The following is a 16,845-nucleotide window of genomic DNA, read 5'->3' as shown; positions in this document are numbered from 1 at the left end:
CCTAGCTTCATCCTCCCGACTAGAAACTCTCTAGGTTCATACTCTAAGCTTAGAGCGCAGATGCAGAGGATTCTGCTTGCAATAACGGCTTTCCTAGCTTTCAGAAGATGCGTCGAGCTCTATGCAGGGGTGCAAGAGTGCTGAGCGTGGTGTTCTTTCCCCAAAAGTGCTCTTTCCTCTTTAAACACAAGCAAAAACGACGCAGCCACGTAGAGTAAACCACATAATGCTTCCTTTCCTCTTTTCTCTTCTTTACCGCATCCACCTCTCGACAGGAAACTCTCCATTTTTTATCCACCCCATCATATCCACTATTCTTACCTCGTTCTACCATCCGGCAGTCCTCGCGGCTGTTCCGGCCTGCCTCGGCACTGTCTATCACCATGTTATACTTGGCAATGTCAAGGAATTTACATGCGCGGACATCATTGTCCGCGTTACCTCGAGATATGCCATAGCATGGGCCGGCGTCTTGTACAAGATCTGGTACGATGGACATACCGAGCCAAGCGACCCAAGATACCTAGATCGAGATGAGCTCCCCCGGTTTGAAATCCGGAAGCGGGTGTAAATCTCTCGACGGTTATACGGGTCGTGACAACAGGTCAGAATAGTCGTGAGGGGAGGGGCGCGGCCGACAAGCCTCGTACTCTGGCACGGCAGAGTCCTTCGGGGCGCACCCCCCAAACGTACTACGGCCGGTGAGTTCATTGTTCGGCTGCCATTGGAAGGGCTTTCTGACAGGAACGTGCTTTAGGGGCTAATCGGCAAGCTTCACTCGCTCCACCCTTTAGATTCCACGGAGATCGCGATCGAATCACGTTGCTTCCAAATCTCTGTACCGCAGAAAGCCGTCTCGTTATTAGATCACCCCGTTCAGCCCGATGTGATGTCGAAAGATCCGGCATACAGAGTCCCCATCTCAACGGAGGCTACAGCTATGCTCAACTAGAACAACTCCATCGTATCACCACTACATCCTCCACACTTCGGCCCTCTGCCAAGACTTGCCTCAATAGGATCTTACTCGGACTGCTAAGAAAGTTCCTTTTCCGCTACTTCGGTGTTCTATCGTCATCTTGCCATCAGAAACATTCTCTGAACGTCATTTCTGCGATGTTGTCGCTCAAGCGCCAGCTCGTTCACTGGCTTGCCGCAGCCAGTGCGGTCTTCACCTACACCCTCATCTTACGGGTGAACAACTGACGCATCAAATCGCTCCACCCCTACATCGAAGGCCCGACTTTCATCGCTTTGCTCGTCTTCGTCTTCGGACAGGCTTATAAGATCCACCAGCACTCATACCCTCTGAATGTCTACTATACCACAGCGCTCGGAATCGCAACAGTATGGCTCGGAAGTATCGCAAGCACAATCAACTATCATTGTGCATCAGACCCTATCGAAGCAAAGACCAAGAATGAGGCTCTCATCCATCTCTTCCTCGGCGTCGTGCTAGTGTCGCAAGCCGAATGGATCCGGCTCCTACTACGCAGGAACACGATGTTCATCATCATATACTCTACCTGCCTCCTCAACCTACCGTTGGACTCGAAGCGAGATGCCGGTGTTGGTCTTCTAGTCTGCTTCTTGTGGGCTATTTTGCGAGCAGCCCTTGCATAGTCATCTACGAGGTTGATACGCCCCGAGATTCGGTCGTTCTGGGGCTTATGCTTTCAAGCCAATGATACGCATCTTGCGCGGCTGGTTCAGATGGTCCTTATGTCGCCGCTGAGTCTGGTAGTGGACACGCTGGCGTTCTTGATCTCGGGGTGGGTTCTGCCGAAGGATGTTTGGCAAAAAATCAAAGACATGAACGAGCATGGAAGTCGAGAACGGAACACGGAAGTTCGAGAGGATTTCAAGGTTGAGGAAGAGAAGCTTACGAGCCTTGACCGTTCTTCGGTTGAGGCTTTGGTTGAGGTATCGAGAGAGCCAACGAAGACACCAATGACGGGGATAGTAGTTTCAAGTACTATGAACAACGGCCGTCGGTTGTGATTACCCACGGAAGCTGTGTTGCTAACGCGGGCGTCTGGGAGGGAGACGGAATTACAAAACAGATCTCTTGACGCTTCTGGAGGACTTTAGATATGAAATATGGATAGTATAGTAGAGATTCTAATAGTAATTCTGTACCACGCAGTATGACCTCCCAATGTGCATACAAGCACTTTCTTCTCCCGTTCGGGGCACTAAGCTGCTCGTTCTCTAGCCTGAGCTGTAGCTGTGCTAGGGTAGGTAAAGCGCTTCATGTTATGGACAAATCTTAACATTTAAGTACCTTTGTTCCGTCTCCATACTTCACACAAGTGTTACTGGTCCAATTTCAATATCGCCCCGTTCCATCACCTCGCCATGCATGATCCCATGAACATAGCACTCACCAACAAGCTGAAAATCTTCTCGATCCTCCACAGGCCTGACCACAAATGGCACGTGACCAAGCTCAAATACGCAAATCTTATCCCGAACCATCGTCCCTCGGGGGACCAGCCCAAAATACCCCCCGCTAGTCACAGCAAATCTGCGATTTCTCAATGCTCTACGAAAGCTTTTCCGCAAATCTTCAAGTGTTCTTTGTGGATTTCGTGAACGAAGACTCTTAAGCGTGAAGTGCCCTTTTTGGCGGCGCACACTGTACACTTGTCCAGGAAGGGATGGCATATTTCCGGTGCTCTCGTCTAGGATTAGACTGAAGGCGTCGCTGTACTCTGGCGGCGGTTTCTTATGGCCTGAACCATCTGCCCCGGCTACGAGAGTCTGCCAAAAGGCGTCGAATATGGTGGTTTCGGTGGGGTATGATTGAGAGGCTTTTGCTATATCCACGTATGTCGTCCATTGGCTATTCCCTTGCGCCGGGTTGTCGATGTCAAGGACAGGCTGTGTCGTAACGCATCCGAGCGTAACAATGCTATCGAAAACTTTTCCGGGAAAAGTTACGGCTTTTTTGTCATCGCTCAATCGATAAGTGATGCCCTTCCATTTTCCAGTCTCAGGATTCCTGGCACTGGCGTACTCTCCACCGGCAGAATAAACAGACCATGAGCTGGTTGAATATCCAAAGGAATCTGTTACTCGGGGGACGCTCCAGTCGGGAACCCATGAAGGTGTTAGAAGTACCTCATGGTCGACGGAAGTCAACAGACGAAGGATGCTGCTGTTCGGAAATGTTCTCAGAGATGCTTCGAGGTAGACTTCTCTGACGGTGACATCGCTAGAGTAACTGAGCGTGAAATTAGAGTAGTCCGCCTCCGAGAAGGCAATACCCAATATGCCATAGATTTTGTCCTTCGGTTCCGTAGCCTGTGCGTACCGAGACGTGACCAAAGTACTAAGTAGAGGTGGTAGTGATTGAAATGCTTGAAGTTGATGCCTCTGGAGCCAAAGCTCATAGGCAATCTTACCACCTAGTGACGGTAGCTGTGGTAGGTCGTCGTCGGCAGCAGTCGTGTCGTTCTCAGTATCTGCCTCTAGCCAACGCTGGACCCCTGATATGTTCAGATCAATGCACCATGCTGCGAAGTCTTCCCAGGATGCTTCCACCTTGCCGCATTTTACGTAGACTTCACTCGAGAGTAAGAGCTCCTGGATGACCCACAACCTTCCAAACCAAGGTCGTCGGAAGAGCTGCTTGACTTCTCGCCAGGCCTGTGCTTCAGAATGAGGCAAATACAATCTTTCGAAGTCTTCCGGTCCAAATTGATTGTCGTTGAATTGAAGGCTCGAGTGCAACGTCATTAGCGTTTCAAAGGCTATAGATGGCGAATCTTCCCCGTCGTCACCCAGCCATACCACAGTGTTGGATGCATGGCTGTATATCAAGCGCATCAAGGGAATTTGGTGCTCTTTCTCAGTGGTATCCGCTTGATTTATGCAGATCTGATCGATCCATAGCCAGACACTTTGTTTTTCTGCCCTGAGATGGCGCATCGCACTTTCTAGGCTTCTTGAAATCTTGATTACAAATCCGTTGGTGAAATAGATTGGAACATCGAATATGGGCGCTCCCCAGACATAGGATAGGGCTGTGTACCAGATCGGCTTCTCGTGAACGAGAGAAATGGCGTGATTCGTGAGTCTGGTGAAGTTATCTACTTGGCCATACTCAAAATCAATAGAAGCAACATGCAAGGCCCCATGGAGATCGCTCTCAAAAGTACCGGGGTGGAGTTCTAGGATGCGGATTTCGCTTTGATCTAGGCACGAATATACACTATTGCTGTGTCGCTCACGTTCTCGGTCGACTGATCCTGCTTTCTTAGAAGCAATATATTGACGAATAGCAGCATTTGCTGTCTCGTCCAATTGCCCTAAGACTCCCGGAATGCCATCGCTAGTGACTGGTTGAAACAGTAGCCTTGTGGGGCCTAGGTCCTCTGCGTTCACTGAAATGTAGCAATTGCATTCATCTATCCCTGGTGGCTTGGTTAATTTCCGTATATCCCTTGAACCAGGACGGTGAGCGGGAGTCAGTCACCTTGGCTGTCGACGAGTGCGCAGCCTCGACCGTGTTCCAGGATGCGATGGACCGCCCTCCCGCCATTCATGCTCCAAAAACTCTGCGTTTACTTGCAGAAACTCGTATCTGTGGGATAGTCGTGATAGAGATCGAGCTGAAATAGCGACGTAACCAGAGGTGCTGCCACGTCATCCGGCTGCGGTGCTGTCTACTTTTTAGAGAGTTACACCCGACACCGCAATAGGCGAAGCCAGTCGTGTCGTTCAGGCATCAACTTTTTGTACCAATCCCGTAAGGAATTAACAAAATAGCCAAGGACACTGCAAGCAACGCGAAATACCCAGTGAAAGGTAGGTAGCTCTTTTTGAAAATGCTGTTCTTGATGTATGCGCTACTTTTTTTTTGTTAATTTGATCGTTAGGTGATGGAAAGGATGGTTTCTACGTTGGTACTTGAACGACAGAACTGGCTTCACTGTGCCGCAATACCTATCTACTTAGGTGTGCTTTCGTATGCCTGTCTGTAGCTAGCAAAGAGGATTGTCACGAACCAATTGCCTATTACCGCAGCGCTACGTAAAATGATCTTGCGCTCGGGTATTACCTGACACCCTAGATATACCTTCCTCATGCTTGCCATATCTTACGTACTACTGCTCGTCAAAGGTCGGCTATAATGGTCCTGATCTTCCTACCTCAATTTCACGTAACAGCGCGTTGCGTGTGCGCGATATCAGCAACGGTAACGGTATTGATGTCTTCCCCAAACCCTCAGCAGCAACTACTCGTGGCATCCTCGAAAGCCCCATATCGGACCTACCAAGCCCGTTACGAGGCTGCGATGGACAGTTCGGTAAAGTTATTAAGGAACGATATATGGTTCAACTTTCTCCAGGCTAGTCTTTCCAAGAACATTATCAAACTATTGGGAGGAATATAAATGAGCATTGCACGGTCTTAGATGATATCAAGGAAAATACCGGTGTGAAGGAGGTCTAGTGTCCCTGAGAAAGGACCAGATCTTAACCGTTTCAAGATGCAACATTAGGTATTTATTGAGAAGATCTTGCAGCACCGTAAATAAGTTAGGACTAAAGGAATTACAGGCCGAACTAAATCTGCGCACGAACCTAAACTCGAGCAAGCAACCCCAGAGAGAAAATGGCATTCATCCCAAAATTAAATCGATCATTTCGATATCTTGATGTTCCCACACTTCCTTCATAACTCGACCGAGAGCCTTCCTGTATGCGATGCCGTCTTCCCACTCAACCAGCAAAACATTATAGAACTCGTATGTTCCCGATCTCTCAGGGAACTTCTTATGACGCAAGTCTGTTCCGTAAGGGCACTCCGACAGAAGCAGCTCCGGATATCCGGAAGGTATCACGTAGCCGTCGAGGAGACACCCCTGGGATATAGCGACCAAAGTCCGATTTTCTAGCGGCCGGCTGGCGAGATCTTCTCGTGGATAATGCAGTATCCCCGCCAGTGATCCATCCAAAGCGCGGAGGATAACAGCTACTCCCGCCGGTGATCCATCCAGACCGCGTATAATAACAGCTCTGTTGCCGTCTATCTCGTTCCAGCAGACTCGTAGGGTGGCGCTTTGGGCGCGGCAGGATAGTAATCTACCCCATGACTGAATTATTGGGTCCTGATGAGGGGCAGGTAATGGTATCGGATACCAGAACTGGGTTTCGGGGATGGAATTGTGTTGGTAATAATGAGTTTGAGGAGAGATCAGTCTTGGTTCTTGGTCGGCAGAATCGATTTCGTGCTTCGTCCATCCTGGAGGGAGGTCATTCGCTCCACTAAGGTATTTGGTTCGGTCTAGGCACCAGGAGTTTTGATGGGTAATCAACACCGGGGTCGAGTCCTTGCTTTCCTGGCTGAACCATTCAACCATCGGGATTGTTCTTTCTATTGCGTTTCCCCGTCTCAGATAATCGCACTTGGCGCCCCATAGCATGTATCGAATCTCGCCTTTCCAACCAGCCCATGACCAACTTGGAGGACACTTCGATTCGGCATTTAGTTTTGAAGCGGCCCTTCGTTTACATGCACCACTCATTTGCCACAGAAGCGCAACGTCTAGAAACATGACCGGAAGGCCGTGGATGAAGCCGCCCTGGAATTTATGGCCGAGAGCGGTTAATATTCCCGCAAATGCTCGAAGTCCGTCTTCTCCATAGGTCAGTTCTCGTTTGTTGTACGACCATACCAAGAAGGCGAAATCAGGTATGGATGGGTAGGGCCGAAAGAAATGAGACTTCTCAGACCATCCTCTACCCTTTCCAACGAGAAAGTCATCCGATTCCCGATGTTCTTCACAAACAGTAGTACCGCATTCCCATCGCACGCCGTATCTGTCAAATTTCAGTCTTCTTTTGGAGAAGGTATCCTCTTGAAATGTCCATGCCCGTCTTGCCCATTTCGTCTTTGATCGTCTCCGAATATAAATATCTAGGATCTCCCCGTCATCTGTTTGGAAGGTAAATGTTTCCAAGTCGTGTTTCCTAGGGCGGGATATGCCTTCTAAGCCGGGCAAGCCAAAATCTGCGTGTTCACCTTCAGCCGCAATGATAGTGAAAGCTGAGTTATCGAATATTGACCCCATAATGCTCATCTGGGTGTGGCATTCAAGTGCATCGTCTTGTACAATACACAGCGAATCAATCCATATATATCGCTCTTGAAGGGCTTCTGTAAGCTTAATAGCATCATGTATCGTTCGAGGAAGGCGGGATAGATATTGCGGTGACTGGAGGGCGCCTTCGCGTTGGAGATGTTGTACATTACTCCGCAATGTTTTAAAAGTATTAGTCTCACCCCAGACGTAGCTCAATGCTACATACTGAAGCCCTTGAGTCGCAGGTACTAGACATCGTCGCATTGTGTCCACAAACCTGGCAGGGTACGTAGCCGGCAGGTCTCTCGTCGTTAAGGGCTCAGAACACTGTGTCAAGTGATTCTGCTTGCAGGTATTTTTCCAACCCTGGATTTGCTCCATGTCAATCCAAAACGGATTGACTCCTTTTTGTCTCACACAAAACTGCGGTCCGAGTGTTGACTTGAGTAACTCCAACGCGATCGAATTATGATTCCCTGGGGTTTTCCGATACACAATCTTTTTGTAACAATGGCCTTGGTAATGATGTATGAAAAACTTCTCTAGACTGGTTGCTTTTGTTCGTTGAAAGCACTTAAGAAATAGATTCCGGTGAGTAGCGCATCCAGTAGAATCTACGAGTTGTGCCCAAGTACCGAGTTCGTAGAAGGCGTCCAGGCTCTTGACACTCGTGTGTAAGATTTCCACAATTTTGTCGCATATGTTGCATCTCGGGGTCTGAATAAAGATATGAATTAGTTCCGCACGTAAACTGGACTCTCGCATGTTAACTTGGACAAATTTCGTCACCCTCTCAGAGATCAAAATCTGACGACCAAGTATCTGTCACTTGAACAACTTTAGTCATACTGCCTATGACTGGGGCGGCCGTGTGATCTTCTGCTGCGTGGTAGCAGTAGAATTACATTCAACTAGACACGACCGATGCCCCGGCTACAGGTGGATGTCATGCAAATCTTTTGCCCAAACCTACCTCATGAGTGACCCCAGAGTCGTCAACAAACTTATCGGAATTGGGAATTGCTCACTAAACCGCCCGATTTACTTTTCATCCTAATCATTTCTTCAGAATCTTGATCCACGGCCGAATGCGACTGCTTCTGCTTTGATGCCATCATGCAACTGGGCCTAGAAAACCGATCGCAAGCGTGCTATAACGCAAGGAAGGGACATAGTTCGCCTTGAGCATGTCAAAGAAGGTTTTGAAGACGTGAAATGACTCATGAGATACGACGATTTTGTGGGAGAAGTAAAGAAGGCAAGAAGGCTGAGACATCTAACGTTTGCTTTTGCTGCCTGGATGCGCCGAGGCTTCCATGTGATTCTACAAGACGATTTTCTATCCCGAACGACGTGATGCGGAATTCGAAAATTCAGGATCCGTTCATATTGCTAATGCGTGTAAGTTTGAAAGATGGAGATGGTGAGCAAAGGTGAGCAAGGGTAGGTAGATCTGACCCGAGCTCAAGGTCACGTGACCAGCAGGGGTCAGAGATTGTGCACATTGGAGTAATTGTGCACATTGGAGTAATTGTGCAAGAAGGCCGCTCAAATAGGCGTTCTCTCTATCAATAATCTTACCAGGTTTTTTGAAATGCGCTATGGTTCCCGGTCTCTAAATGAACCCAAGAGACGGCATGAAAGGAAGATGCCCAGGTTGCTTACGTAACAACGAAGGGATGAGGCGGACACCCATACCTACCACCTACCTTCGTACTCTCTCCTCAATCTACTAACTATTCCCTTTCATCAATCCGTGTCTGCAGCAGCTATGTATACAAAGCATAAAGCACAGGTATTCCGAGATGCACTAGGAGCAATATAACGGTCTATCTTCACGTTTCCTAGTCTGATTATCAATGAACTCACTGTCAGCCTGCTGTGCCGCATTCAAAGATTGCCTCTACAATGTGCCCACTTCCGCCACTGATAATCTGCAACAGGTAGGTTGGGTCAGTGAAGCACGATATATCAGTACAGCTATCATTCTCGCCAGTTTCATGTTAGTATTGCGATGAAATACATTCTTCTAAGTCTCCTAATACTGAACACTCCAGAGTCTAATCAGCAACCTATATCGACCGCCGCTTCTCAGTAGAACATCATTTTCAAACGCCAGTCAGATTTCTGACCTCGTCAGCAAAATCACCGCCACAGTCATGACACCACCAGCGCCTAGCGAAATTTCAGACAACCCTCGAAAGGGACTTGGTGTACTCACGAACACCTATGATGCTAGCCGCGATTTTACTCGCCGGTGTTGTTTCGCGACTCCAGACATCACGATCTACGGCTGGCCATCCAATGCGGCGTCATAATCTCGACAACGCCACAGCGCCGGATTTTGAACATCTCGGTCTCGATCGCTTGCACCCAGTCATGAAACGATATGAGAGCCCAGACGACGAAGACGCGTTCTGTGAGCAGATGCTACTTCTTGGTGCGAAGTGGTGGAGCTCGTACTCTCGCTTTTCGCTGTTGAAAGGCGCGGAGCTGCACGAAGAGGATTGCATCTTTTTGCTTGAAGAAGGTGAAGAGCCGGCACCGGAGCTAAAAGAGAGATTGTGGGTGAGAGTAGCGTGGTCGAGCAGCGGTGGGCTTGTAGTGTCAGAATTTGACACAACTCTCTATGGTTATGACCCGGATAGCGACAATTTTGTCCCAGACGATGAGAACAAACTACGGCTTTGTAGGGATATGGACGAAAAGGCGGCTGTTCTGAAGGAGAAATTTGAAGCTAAAACTTTTGCAGGTGTGGAAGAGTGTCAGGGAAACGCTTTCATCAATCTTCAGAATTGGAGGGAGGCTGGGAAATTGAGTACAATTCAGGAATCAATTGTAAAAGACCAGTGATGACGGGACGCTATAGCGTACCATTACTTTACAAAGACCAAGTGACAGAGACCCCTGCATCCGAAACCCAAATAGAGCAAAGAAAACCAACGTCAATACTCGTCACTGATGTTGCTGTTGGCATGCTCTCTATTCCTACCAGCGTCCTTGCAGTCGCTGCGAACCCAGAAAATCTATGACGAGGGCGGTTCGTGTTCTGAAGCTACCCTAATAGCGAAATTTCTTTCAGTCAACAGCAATTGCAGCTGGGAAGGCAGGAGTCAAGAATCATTTCAAATATCCGGAAAACCGTCTCACTATAAGGGTAGTCTATTTTGTTAATACCACATCCGCACATCATGTCTCAGAAAAGTTGTATTAATCGTCTTTGTTTCTCGGCGTTCAAGAATACGGGTAGGGAGACCCTAGACTTTATCAGTTCCAAGATCTCACGTCAGCAATCTTACATCTCGTGTCGCTTTTCCTTTCAGACACATTCCAAATATCCATAAGCAGATACTAACTATGGTATCGAGAAGGATGCGCGTACGTCCTAACCACTCTAACTAAGCCTTCGCCAAGCAGATTCGGTCCTTTTCTAAGCTTCACATCGTGTGACAATCGTTTCGTTGCCAGTGACAAGTGTGGACACCGGCTTTCCACGTCTGTAGCATTGGAGACAGTTCGTCGTTGACGCTGGGAATGCCTTGCAATTATGTGCTCTGGCTTCACCAAGCTTCAGTATTGACACTAGATTAGCACTATAGTCTACAGACTGCCTAGTGTAGTATATCAACCAGTGGTATAATAAAGTCTATAGCATTCTAAGCACCTGCGAAATTTAGTGCTAGATTCACTGCCAACGAAACCAATGGGCCCATGACACCTGCAAATAGTTGAATCCGACTCTTCCATCCACCCTCCTTCTTGTCATTAGCCTCTTTTATCTTCTCATCGGTCTCATCATCAGGTTGGCATCTTAACTCCTCCCGGGTCCGCATCTGTATCGCATGCTCATCTAGTTGAGCATCCAATTGCTTTCGAATGCGGTCCCGCTTCCGATCATTTTTCCTTCTCTCCGCGTCTTCAAGCTGCTCTCGCAGGGTACGAATCGTCTGCAACTTTTCGAAGATCCGTTCCTCGAGTGCGGAACTAACCATCTTTCCCGCACAAGTACGATCTAGGCGTTGGTGATCGTCGAAAAGTTCGCGCTGAATTTGTAGAACTACATCAGCCTTTTTGAGAAGGGTGGCCACGATAGCCTCGGCGCGATCTCGACTCCTGGTGTACATCTGGAAGACGCATGAACCACCGTCGACCAGAGTGGACCAGTAGTGTTGGCGGAGCTCTTCGTCTCTTTCAAGGCCAAGTCCTAGGCCATCTGTCCCCTTTACTTTTTCCCACATAGTGGTCACAAGTGCGATATTGGGAGAGGCATCGTCACCGCACATTTGGGTTAAGATGTCCATATATCGCCTAGCAGAACCGGTGAATTTGTTGTCGTCGATCTTTTGCAACCAGATGATTCCCTTAAGAAGGATCCCCAGGCGGTATTGGGTACTTAGAAAGCGGGTAATCTTTGCTGTATAATAACATGAGCAAGTGCGTAGGCGGAGGGTGGACGTAGATAACGGACCAAAGATCTTGCCGTCAGAGTCTTCGTCATCGTTGAAGCCAGGCGTATCAACCACAGTGACGATGGTTTGCCCAATTTTAGTCTTCACAGCCGTGCAAGATTTGGTATCTGGAACGATCAGCGTCACTAGGTCATGTAACGGCGAGGACATTGACGCATTACGCGATCTTAGATTACGACCAACGGACACCGAGTCATCCTCGAGCAAGTTGATGAAAGAGCTTTTGCCCGATCCAGTAACCCCCATCACCAGGATCATGTATTCTGGGCCGGGGACATCGAAAGATAAAGTCCGATCCTCTGGACGCTGGCTTGACGATCTTACCCGGGGACGAGTCGAGGCTGGGTTGTCCTGGAGGTCCCCACCAGAACTAATTCGTCGCGCCGAAACGGCTGGTCTGAAGCTCCTGATTCTCCATTTCACCATATTGGCAATTTAAAGATACTCATAAGAGAGAGAGCTCAGTATGAAGGCGATAAGGCTGCTTTCGACTTCGGTGTGCGGGGGAGAATGCAGCCACAGAGCTTGGCGTTCTGGAAGGACCCGGACCGCACAAGGTCATTCTTGTTCAGCCTTACTGCATTATCTTCGTCAATTTCTCTCATTCACGGGGCTTCTTTCGGTTATTCGCATGCAGCTTCAATGATGGCAAGGGAAGGGACGCGTAACCCACTATCAGATTTGTATTTTATTGTCGCTATCGACTTTGGAACAACGTACTTGACTGCTATTATGAAACCCGATATCTAGCGGTGCTAACCTCGAAAACAGCTTTTCCGGGGTGTCTTGGACATGGTCTGGTGATTTGGCAAACATCCGTAACATACAATCTTGGGGTGCTGCTCGAAATGGATGGAATGGAATCGCCGAGGACGCGAAAGTTCCGTCCGTAATTCGCTACCGCCACGGTGTACCAAATGCGTGGGGTTTTAACCTCTCCGAAGACGACAAGCTGACGCTAAGCTGGTTCAAACTTATACTGGATTACGAAAACCTCCCTCCAGCGATCAGGGATTCTTCGAGAGTGCAGTCGGTTTTCAACAAGCTAAAAGCTCAAGGGAATGGCGATCCATTTGAGACCGCTATACAAGTCACTTCTCATTATCTAAGACACCTATGGGAGCTCGCTAAGCAAGAGATTGAGAGAGAGCTTGGTCACGCTTTCATAGCCGATGAGGTTTGCAAAGTCGTGCTCACTAAACCAGCAATGTGGAGCCAGCAAGCATGCAGCAGAACTAAGCGGGCAGCCAGAAATGCTATAGATCCGCCCGCACGCAAAGACCCCTCCGGGACACGCAGATCTCCTTTCAGGGAAGTCTCCATCGAGATGATTTCCGAGCCAGAAGCCGCTGCGCATGCAGTTCTTGGAGCGCCTAACGTGGTTTTGAGGCCAGATTTGACTCACGTACGTCTTAAATGTCTAGCATGTTATGGTCCATTTCTGACTGGTGAAACGCAGACCGGTGATGTCTTTCTAATAGCCGATGCCGGCGGTGGAACAGTCGTAAGCACTCTTATCAGACCAAAAAATCATCTCTAATTTAGGTAGGATGTAATTAGCTATACTGTCAAGAGACTCAAGCCATTGGAGTTGGAAGAGTGTGTTGTTGGAAAAGGTAGGGAGCTAGATTTGGAAAGATGTCTGGATTTCGATTTAACAAACTCGATAGGTGGTCTTTGTGGTTCTATCTTCATAGATGAGGAGTTCGATATCCTTCTTGAAACTGAGATTGCTGAATGGCTCGCATTGGAACCGCACCTTAAGCGGAGGTTCAAAGGCAACGGATGGGAGCACAGTATAAAACGAATTTTCGACCCCTTCGATCCTAAGATAGCAACGCCCACCTACGAAGTTGAAATCCCAACAATCGGATTACATGAATTCTCTAGGTAAGCATGCAAAGCATTTCGCTGGGAAGATGCTAATTGTGTAGTGATCAAATTGACCATGTTTTTCAACCGGCTTGTAACGGAGCTAGAGGTTTGATTCATGAGCAAGTGTGCGAGATACGTAAGAAGACGAAGAAAAATCCGAAGGTGGGTAGTGATGTGCGACTGCTGTCATGATTTGTACTAACAGTTGACGTTAATAAGGCAATTATCCTTGTTGGCGGTCTTGGGACCTCAAAATACCTCGCATCTTTGCTGAAGCTGCAATACGCGAGGCAAGATATCGAAATTCGTCAGCCTTCCGGAGCCCAACCGTGAGTGGCCAGTGATGATCTGCGTTGACATGTGCTTACTTTCGCGAGGTGGACGGCTGTTAGCCGGGGAGCAGTGATGGCAACCGCCCAACGAGCTGTTAGCTCTAGAATTTCTCGTTATCACTATGGATTTTGTTGGGTAGATACCTTCAATCCTGATATTCACACCATCCAAGAACTGGTCTATGACCGGGCGGAAGGCACAAACCTCGCTGTTGGTCAAATGAAATGGGTCGTGAAAAGAGTAAGTACTTATCTTACCTCCTTCGACTTTGATTTCCTCTAAAGCTAACACAATCTACAATAGGGTGATACAATTGGACATCTTCGCCCAGTGGTCGTGCCTTGCCAAAACAAATTCCGATATGAGGCAGAGATCGCCAATAGGAGAATTTATGTTGATATCTGGCACTCGGGCTTCGACCCAGCTCCAAGACGGCAGACACATGGTAACCAAGTATCCATTCTGGCACTCTGAGTCGGCTGCTTATGTTTGTTCTGTCGCAGATGTACACAAACTGTGCACTATCGTGTGCCATTTACCGAGGAGTCTGCGATTTGGTGACCTCCCAGAATATATTGGAGAAGATTTGGTTCCATATCGAAGGCTTGAAATCGACATCGCTATGTCGCCGCGAGGAAGTGATCTCTACTTTGCTATTTATTTCAACGGCGACCTTCTTCCCACGGTAGGTCGCGAGACACGTCCAGATCAAGGATGAACGCTAAGCCTATTTTAGGAGTACCAATGGCCGAACAGAGATTTCGCACAAGGGGGTATTTCCATTGAAACAGAGTGAATATGTGACATGCAAAAAAAGATAACAGTATGCGACCGCTTAGGTCGGTACTGCAACATCGGGGCCCATGGGCGCTAATATGAGCGTGATCTCCTTGTCTATATCGTATCAGACTTTTATAGGAGTTTTGCGTGATTCAAAAATGTGAGGAGATGAGTTGGGTTGGATTGATGGGGCTCGTCCCACTAGTTCTAGATGCCGGCTTGGCAACCCGAGCCTGATCCATGTCAAGATGCGTGTTGTCAATCATTAGCCTCCCAGTAGTATCAATCCGTAACAAGCGCGTGGAAAGACAAACCGTGTATACGTACTTCACCACAAGTTAATGTAAATGCAACCTCGTAGATTTAGCCCCGGGCTGGACGAGCGGGAAGCCGGTAGGTCTGCAGCATCCACACCCTTGAGGCTGGAAAGGCTGACGCAAGAGTAGCCCTAAGGTCGCAGCTGCGGACAGAGACGAGAGCAGGTATCTTGAAGACGGCAGAAGAAGCAGTATCTATCCAAGCTATGGCATACCTGGAGCTTGACAGCCCTCGAGTTCAAGCGGAAAACACCCGGTTCTCGACGGACATCATTCACGAGAATCCCTTCGCTGACGTGGAGAGCTGGGAAGATGATTCAGATGAAGACCGGAAAGCCTTGACTCCACCAAGAAATATACCCCACCCCGGCCGCCATTCCCTAGATTTCGAATACAGCAAAAACCCTGGCATAACAGTCGATCTCGTCAGCGACCTTTCGACTTCCATCAAACCGTCGGCGCTACCCGAAGATTTGAATCAGGACGAGCTTATTGATGAGGTTCATCGCCTCCGAAAACAATTACACGAAAAGGAGCAAATACTGAGGGAGGCAAAGAATGAGCTCGGCCTTGAGAAGCGGAAGAGGAGTTACCGTCTCGATGACGAGTACTTCAGGGCTGAAATGATTCAGTTACAAAGAAATATCAAGGAATGGGCGAGGACACATTTTACCAACCAGGAAGGCTACGTTACCAAACCAGCTGCGAAGAGTTTTCAGCACCTTACTGAGAATCACGAAGTGTGGTTGCTCTCTAAGCCGAACCGTCGGTTCCTTATTGAGGCTCGAGTATGGGATCTACTTCTAGATTTCGTGATTAACCCACATCCTAGCGAGCGGTTTGGTTATGTTTGGGCTGGGCGATTAGGAAAGCGAAAGCGGCACATCCGCGACCGTGGGCCCCGAAGGGACAACCTGGTATCCCTGGATTCGATTCTTCGAAAAGGTATGCGTTTGTGTTTGTGACAAGCTACACTTATATGCTGAATGATCTAGAAACTCGATCCGATACTATTGAATATGAAGAGTATCACGAATGGAGATCCTTAACGTATAATCTTCTGTTTCCAGGGAGAGGACGGGAAACAACGCCTCGAATCGACATGAAAGAGGTGATTGGCCAGCGAAATATGGTCACTCACAAGATATGGAAAGACCTGAAATCCTACGTCACACGCGCAAATAAAACTCTTGCTAAGGACAACCTGCGTGATATCGTCCGCGACGCGATGGCCTTGGACGTGGATTTTAAAAAACAAAAAGCGGACTTCTTCTTTGGCTCTTGGGGCGACGCTCTGTATGGCTACGAGTTTGTGCCTGAGCATATGGAAGATCTCAGGAGATCAAGCAAGCGGGACATGGTCCAGCTCATGGTTTCGCCAGGGCTTTTCAAACGTGGAGACTCGTCCGGTCATAACTATCATAAGCCAAAGCTCAAGATTGTCAATGCCAGAGTCATATGCAACGGTCCTAATCCGTCAGAGAAGAAGTCCTTCCTAAGAAACTTATACAGCACTGCTCCGAAGAGAAGTAAAAGACGGAACGTAGTGGTCAAATGACAGTCCGCTAGAAATCGTTAAAACATCCTGCTCTGGCACCGTTGGATCTATCTCAACCTCTAGGAAGCCTTAGATTGATCTATACGTCCTGAGATGCTTCTTATCTATGATGTTACAAATAGTTGCGAGGATCCATAGAATCAACCGAATGAGGTCAAACTCGGTAGACGAGGAGTAAATTCTGCGTGCACTGAGCATCGTCGTCTTCCTCTCCGTGACTGCAAAGGTAGAATCATATCTACGGTCTGAGGTCTCAAGAAAGAGTATGAGGGGCACCTCAGCCAAGCTCTGCGCGTCTTAGTTGCAAATACCTATAGATTCAACCACGTAGGAGGGATTTCAGGAGACGCGGGGTATATCTCGTCCTAGCCCCGATTCTGTACCAAGGCAGTCTCCCACTCGAGAGCCTGCTTAAACCTA

General features: G+C 48.3%; 9 protein-coding genes across 9 annotated transcripts; 6 read left to right on the top strand and 3 right to left on the bottom strand.

Annotated features, from left to right (window-relative positions):
* Positions 1 to 226: 226 nt before the first annotated feature.
* BDZ99DRAFT_518450 (uncharacterized protein) lies at positions 227 to 571 on the top strand (the record flags this gene model as incomplete). The annotated part of the gene is made up of 1 exon (XM_033725291.1): positions 227 to 571. One exon carries the CDS (start codon positions 227 to 229, stop codon positions 569 to 571), a length of 345 nt encoding a protein of 114 aa, XP_033579596.1.
* A 545-nt stretch (positions 572 to 1,116) lies between these two features.
* BDZ99DRAFT_518449 (uncharacterized protein) lies at positions 1,117 to 2,001 on the top strand (the record flags this gene model as incomplete). The annotated part of the gene is made up of 3 exons (XM_033725290.1): positions 1,117 to 1,162; positions 1,238 to 1,569; positions 1,624 to 2,001. 3 exons carry the CDS (start codon positions 1,117 to 1,119, stop codon positions 1,999 to 2,001), a joined length of 756 nt encoding a protein of 251 aa, XP_033579595.1.
* A 303-nt stretch (positions 2,002 to 2,304) lies between these two features.
* Positions 2,305 to 4,637, bottom strand: BDZ99DRAFT_439885 (HET-domain-containing protein; the record flags this gene model as incomplete). The annotated part of the gene is made up of 2 exons (XM_033717681.1): positions 4,481 to 4,637; positions 2,305 to 4,418 (listed from the first exon to the last, which is right to left on the bottom strand). The coding sequence occupies exons 1-2, from the start codon at positions 4,548 to 4,550 to the stop codon at positions 2,305 to 2,307; spliced, it is 2,184 nt and encodes a 727-aa protein (XP_033579594.1). The 5' UTR covers positions 4,551 to 4,637.
* An 817-nt stretch (positions 4,638 to 5,454) lies between these two features.
* BDZ99DRAFT_461283 (uncharacterized protein) lies at positions 5,455 to 7,108 on the bottom strand. Its single transcript, XM_033719589.1, has one exon. It carries the CDS (start codon positions 7,079 to 7,081, stop codon positions 5,630 to 5,632), a length of 1,452 nt encoding a protein of 483 aa, XP_033579593.1. The 5' UTR covers positions 7,082 to 7,108; the 3' UTR covers positions 5,455 to 5,629.
* A 2,289-nt stretch (positions 7,109 to 9,397) lies between these two features.
* On the top strand, positions 9,398 to 9,946 carry BDZ99DRAFT_518446 (uncharacterized protein; the record flags this gene model as incomplete). The annotated part of the gene is made up of 1 exon (XM_033725289.1): positions 9,398 to 9,946. The coding sequence occupies one exon, from the start codon at positions 9,398 to 9,400 to the stop codon at positions 9,944 to 9,946; it is 549 nt and encodes a 182-aa protein (XP_033579592.1).
* A 665-nt stretch (positions 9,947 to 10,611) lies between these two features.
* BDZ99DRAFT_569273 (uncharacterized protein) lies at positions 10,612 to 12,445 on the bottom strand. The gene is made up of 3 exons (XM_033727866.1): positions 12,236 to 12,445; positions 11,562 to 12,139; positions 10,612 to 11,507 (listed from the first exon to the last, which is right to left on the bottom strand). Exons 2-3 carry the CDS (start codon positions 11,986 to 11,988, stop codon positions 10,750 to 10,752), a joined length of 1,185 nt encoding a protein of 394 aa, XP_033579591.1. The 5' UTR covers positions 11,989 to 12,139; positions 12,236 to 12,445; the 3' UTR covers positions 10,612 to 10,749.
* A 150-nt stretch (positions 12,446 to 12,595) lies between these two features.
* Positions 12,596 to 13,694, top strand: BDZ99DRAFT_270381 (uncharacterized protein). The gene is made up of 5 exons (XM_033713889.1): positions 12,596 to 12,739; positions 12,814 to 12,967; positions 13,022 to 13,066; positions 13,112 to 13,178; positions 13,233 to 13,694. The coding sequence occupies exons 1-5, from the start codon at positions 12,735 to 12,737 to the stop codon at positions 13,454 to 13,456; spliced, it is 495 nt and encodes a 164-aa protein (XP_033579590.1). The 5' UTR covers positions 12,596 to 12,734; the 3' UTR covers positions 13,457 to 13,694.
* On the top strand, positions 13,650 to 14,836 carry BDZ99DRAFT_270231 (uncharacterized protein). Its single transcript, XM_033713887.1, has 4 exons — positions 13,650 to 14,010; positions 14,074 to 14,215; positions 14,274 to 14,455; positions 14,507 to 14,836. The coding sequence occupies exons 1-4, from the start codon at positions 13,843 to 13,845 to the stop codon at positions 14,564 to 14,566; spliced, it is 552 nt and encodes a 183-aa protein (XP_033579589.1). The 5' UTR covers positions 13,650 to 13,842; the 3' UTR covers positions 14,567 to 14,836.
* Position 14,837: 1 nt separating this feature from the next.
* BDZ99DRAFT_270302 (uncharacterized protein) lies at positions 14,838 to 16,682 on the top strand. The gene is made up of 3 exons (XM_033713888.1): positions 14,838 to 14,943; positions 14,997 to 15,812; positions 15,863 to 16,682. Exons 1-3 carry the CDS (start codon positions 14,898 to 14,900, stop codon positions 16,423 to 16,425), a joined length of 1,425 nt encoding a protein of 474 aa, XP_033579588.1. The 5' UTR covers positions 14,838 to 14,897; the 3' UTR covers positions 16,426 to 16,682.
* The last annotated feature ends 163 nt before the right edge of the window (positions 16,683 to 16,845 follow it).

Source organism: Mytilinidion resinicola (assembly GCF_010093595.1).
Source record: "Mytilinidion resinicola strain CBS 304.34 unplaced genomic scaffold BDZ99scaffold_6, whole genome shotgun sequence".
NCBI classification, from domain to species: Eukaryota; Fungi; Ascomycota; class Dothideomycetes; order Mytilinidiales; family Mytilinidiaceae; genus Mytilinidion; species Mytilinidion resinicola.
The sequence above is the reverse complement of the archived record's forward strand: the minus strand, read 5'-3'. Positions and strand labels throughout refer to the sequence as shown.

Bases quoted from the DNA above. Each gene is read 5' to 3' on its own strand.
- BDZ99DRAFT_270231 (XM_033713887.1), top strand. From the start codon at position 13,843: ATGGCAACCGCCCAACGAGCTGTTAGCTCTAGAATTTCTCGTTATCAC. The intron at 14,011-14,073 runs GTAAGTACTTAT...AATCTACAATAG, and splicing joins TGAAATGGGTCGTGAAAAGA to GGTGATACAATTGGACATCT. The intron at 14,216-14,273 runs GTAACCAAGTAT...GTTCTGTCGCAG, and splicing joins TCCAAGACGGCAGACACATG to ATGTACACAAACTGTGCACT.
- BDZ99DRAFT_461283 (XM_033719589.1), bottom strand. From the start codon at position 7,081: ATGGGGTCAATATTCGATAACTCAGCTTTCACTATCATTGCGGCTGAA.
- BDZ99DRAFT_270381 (XM_033713889.1), top strand. The intron at 13,067-13,111 runs GTAAGCACTCTT...TAATTTAGGTAG, and splicing joins ATGCCGGCGGTGGAACAGTC to GATGTAATTAGCTATACTGT. The intron at 13,179-13,232 runs GTAGGGAGCTAG...CAAACTCGATAG, and splicing joins AGAGTGTGTTGTTGGAAAAG to GTGGTCTTTGTGGTTCTATC.
- BDZ99DRAFT_569273 (XM_033727866.1), bottom strand. From the start codon at position 11,988: ATGGTGAAATGGAGAATCAGGAGCTTCAGACCAGCCGTTTCGGCGCGA. The intron at 11,508-11,561 runs GTCCGTTATCTA...GTTATTATACAG, and splicing joins CTCTGACGGCAAGATCTTTG to CAAAGATTACCCGCTTTCTA.
- BDZ99DRAFT_270302 (XM_033713888.1), top strand. From the start codon at position 14,898: ATGCAACCTCGTAGATTTAGCCCCGGGCTGGACGAGCGGGAAGCCG. The intron at 14,944-14,996 runs GTAGGTCTGCAG...ACGCAAGAGTAG, and splicing joins GCTGGACGAGCGGGAAGCCG to CCCTAAGGTCGCAGCTGCGG. The intron at 15,813-15,862 runs GTATGCGTTTGT...TGAATGATCTAG, and splicing joins GGATTCGATTCTTCGAAAAG to AAACTCGATCCGATACTATT.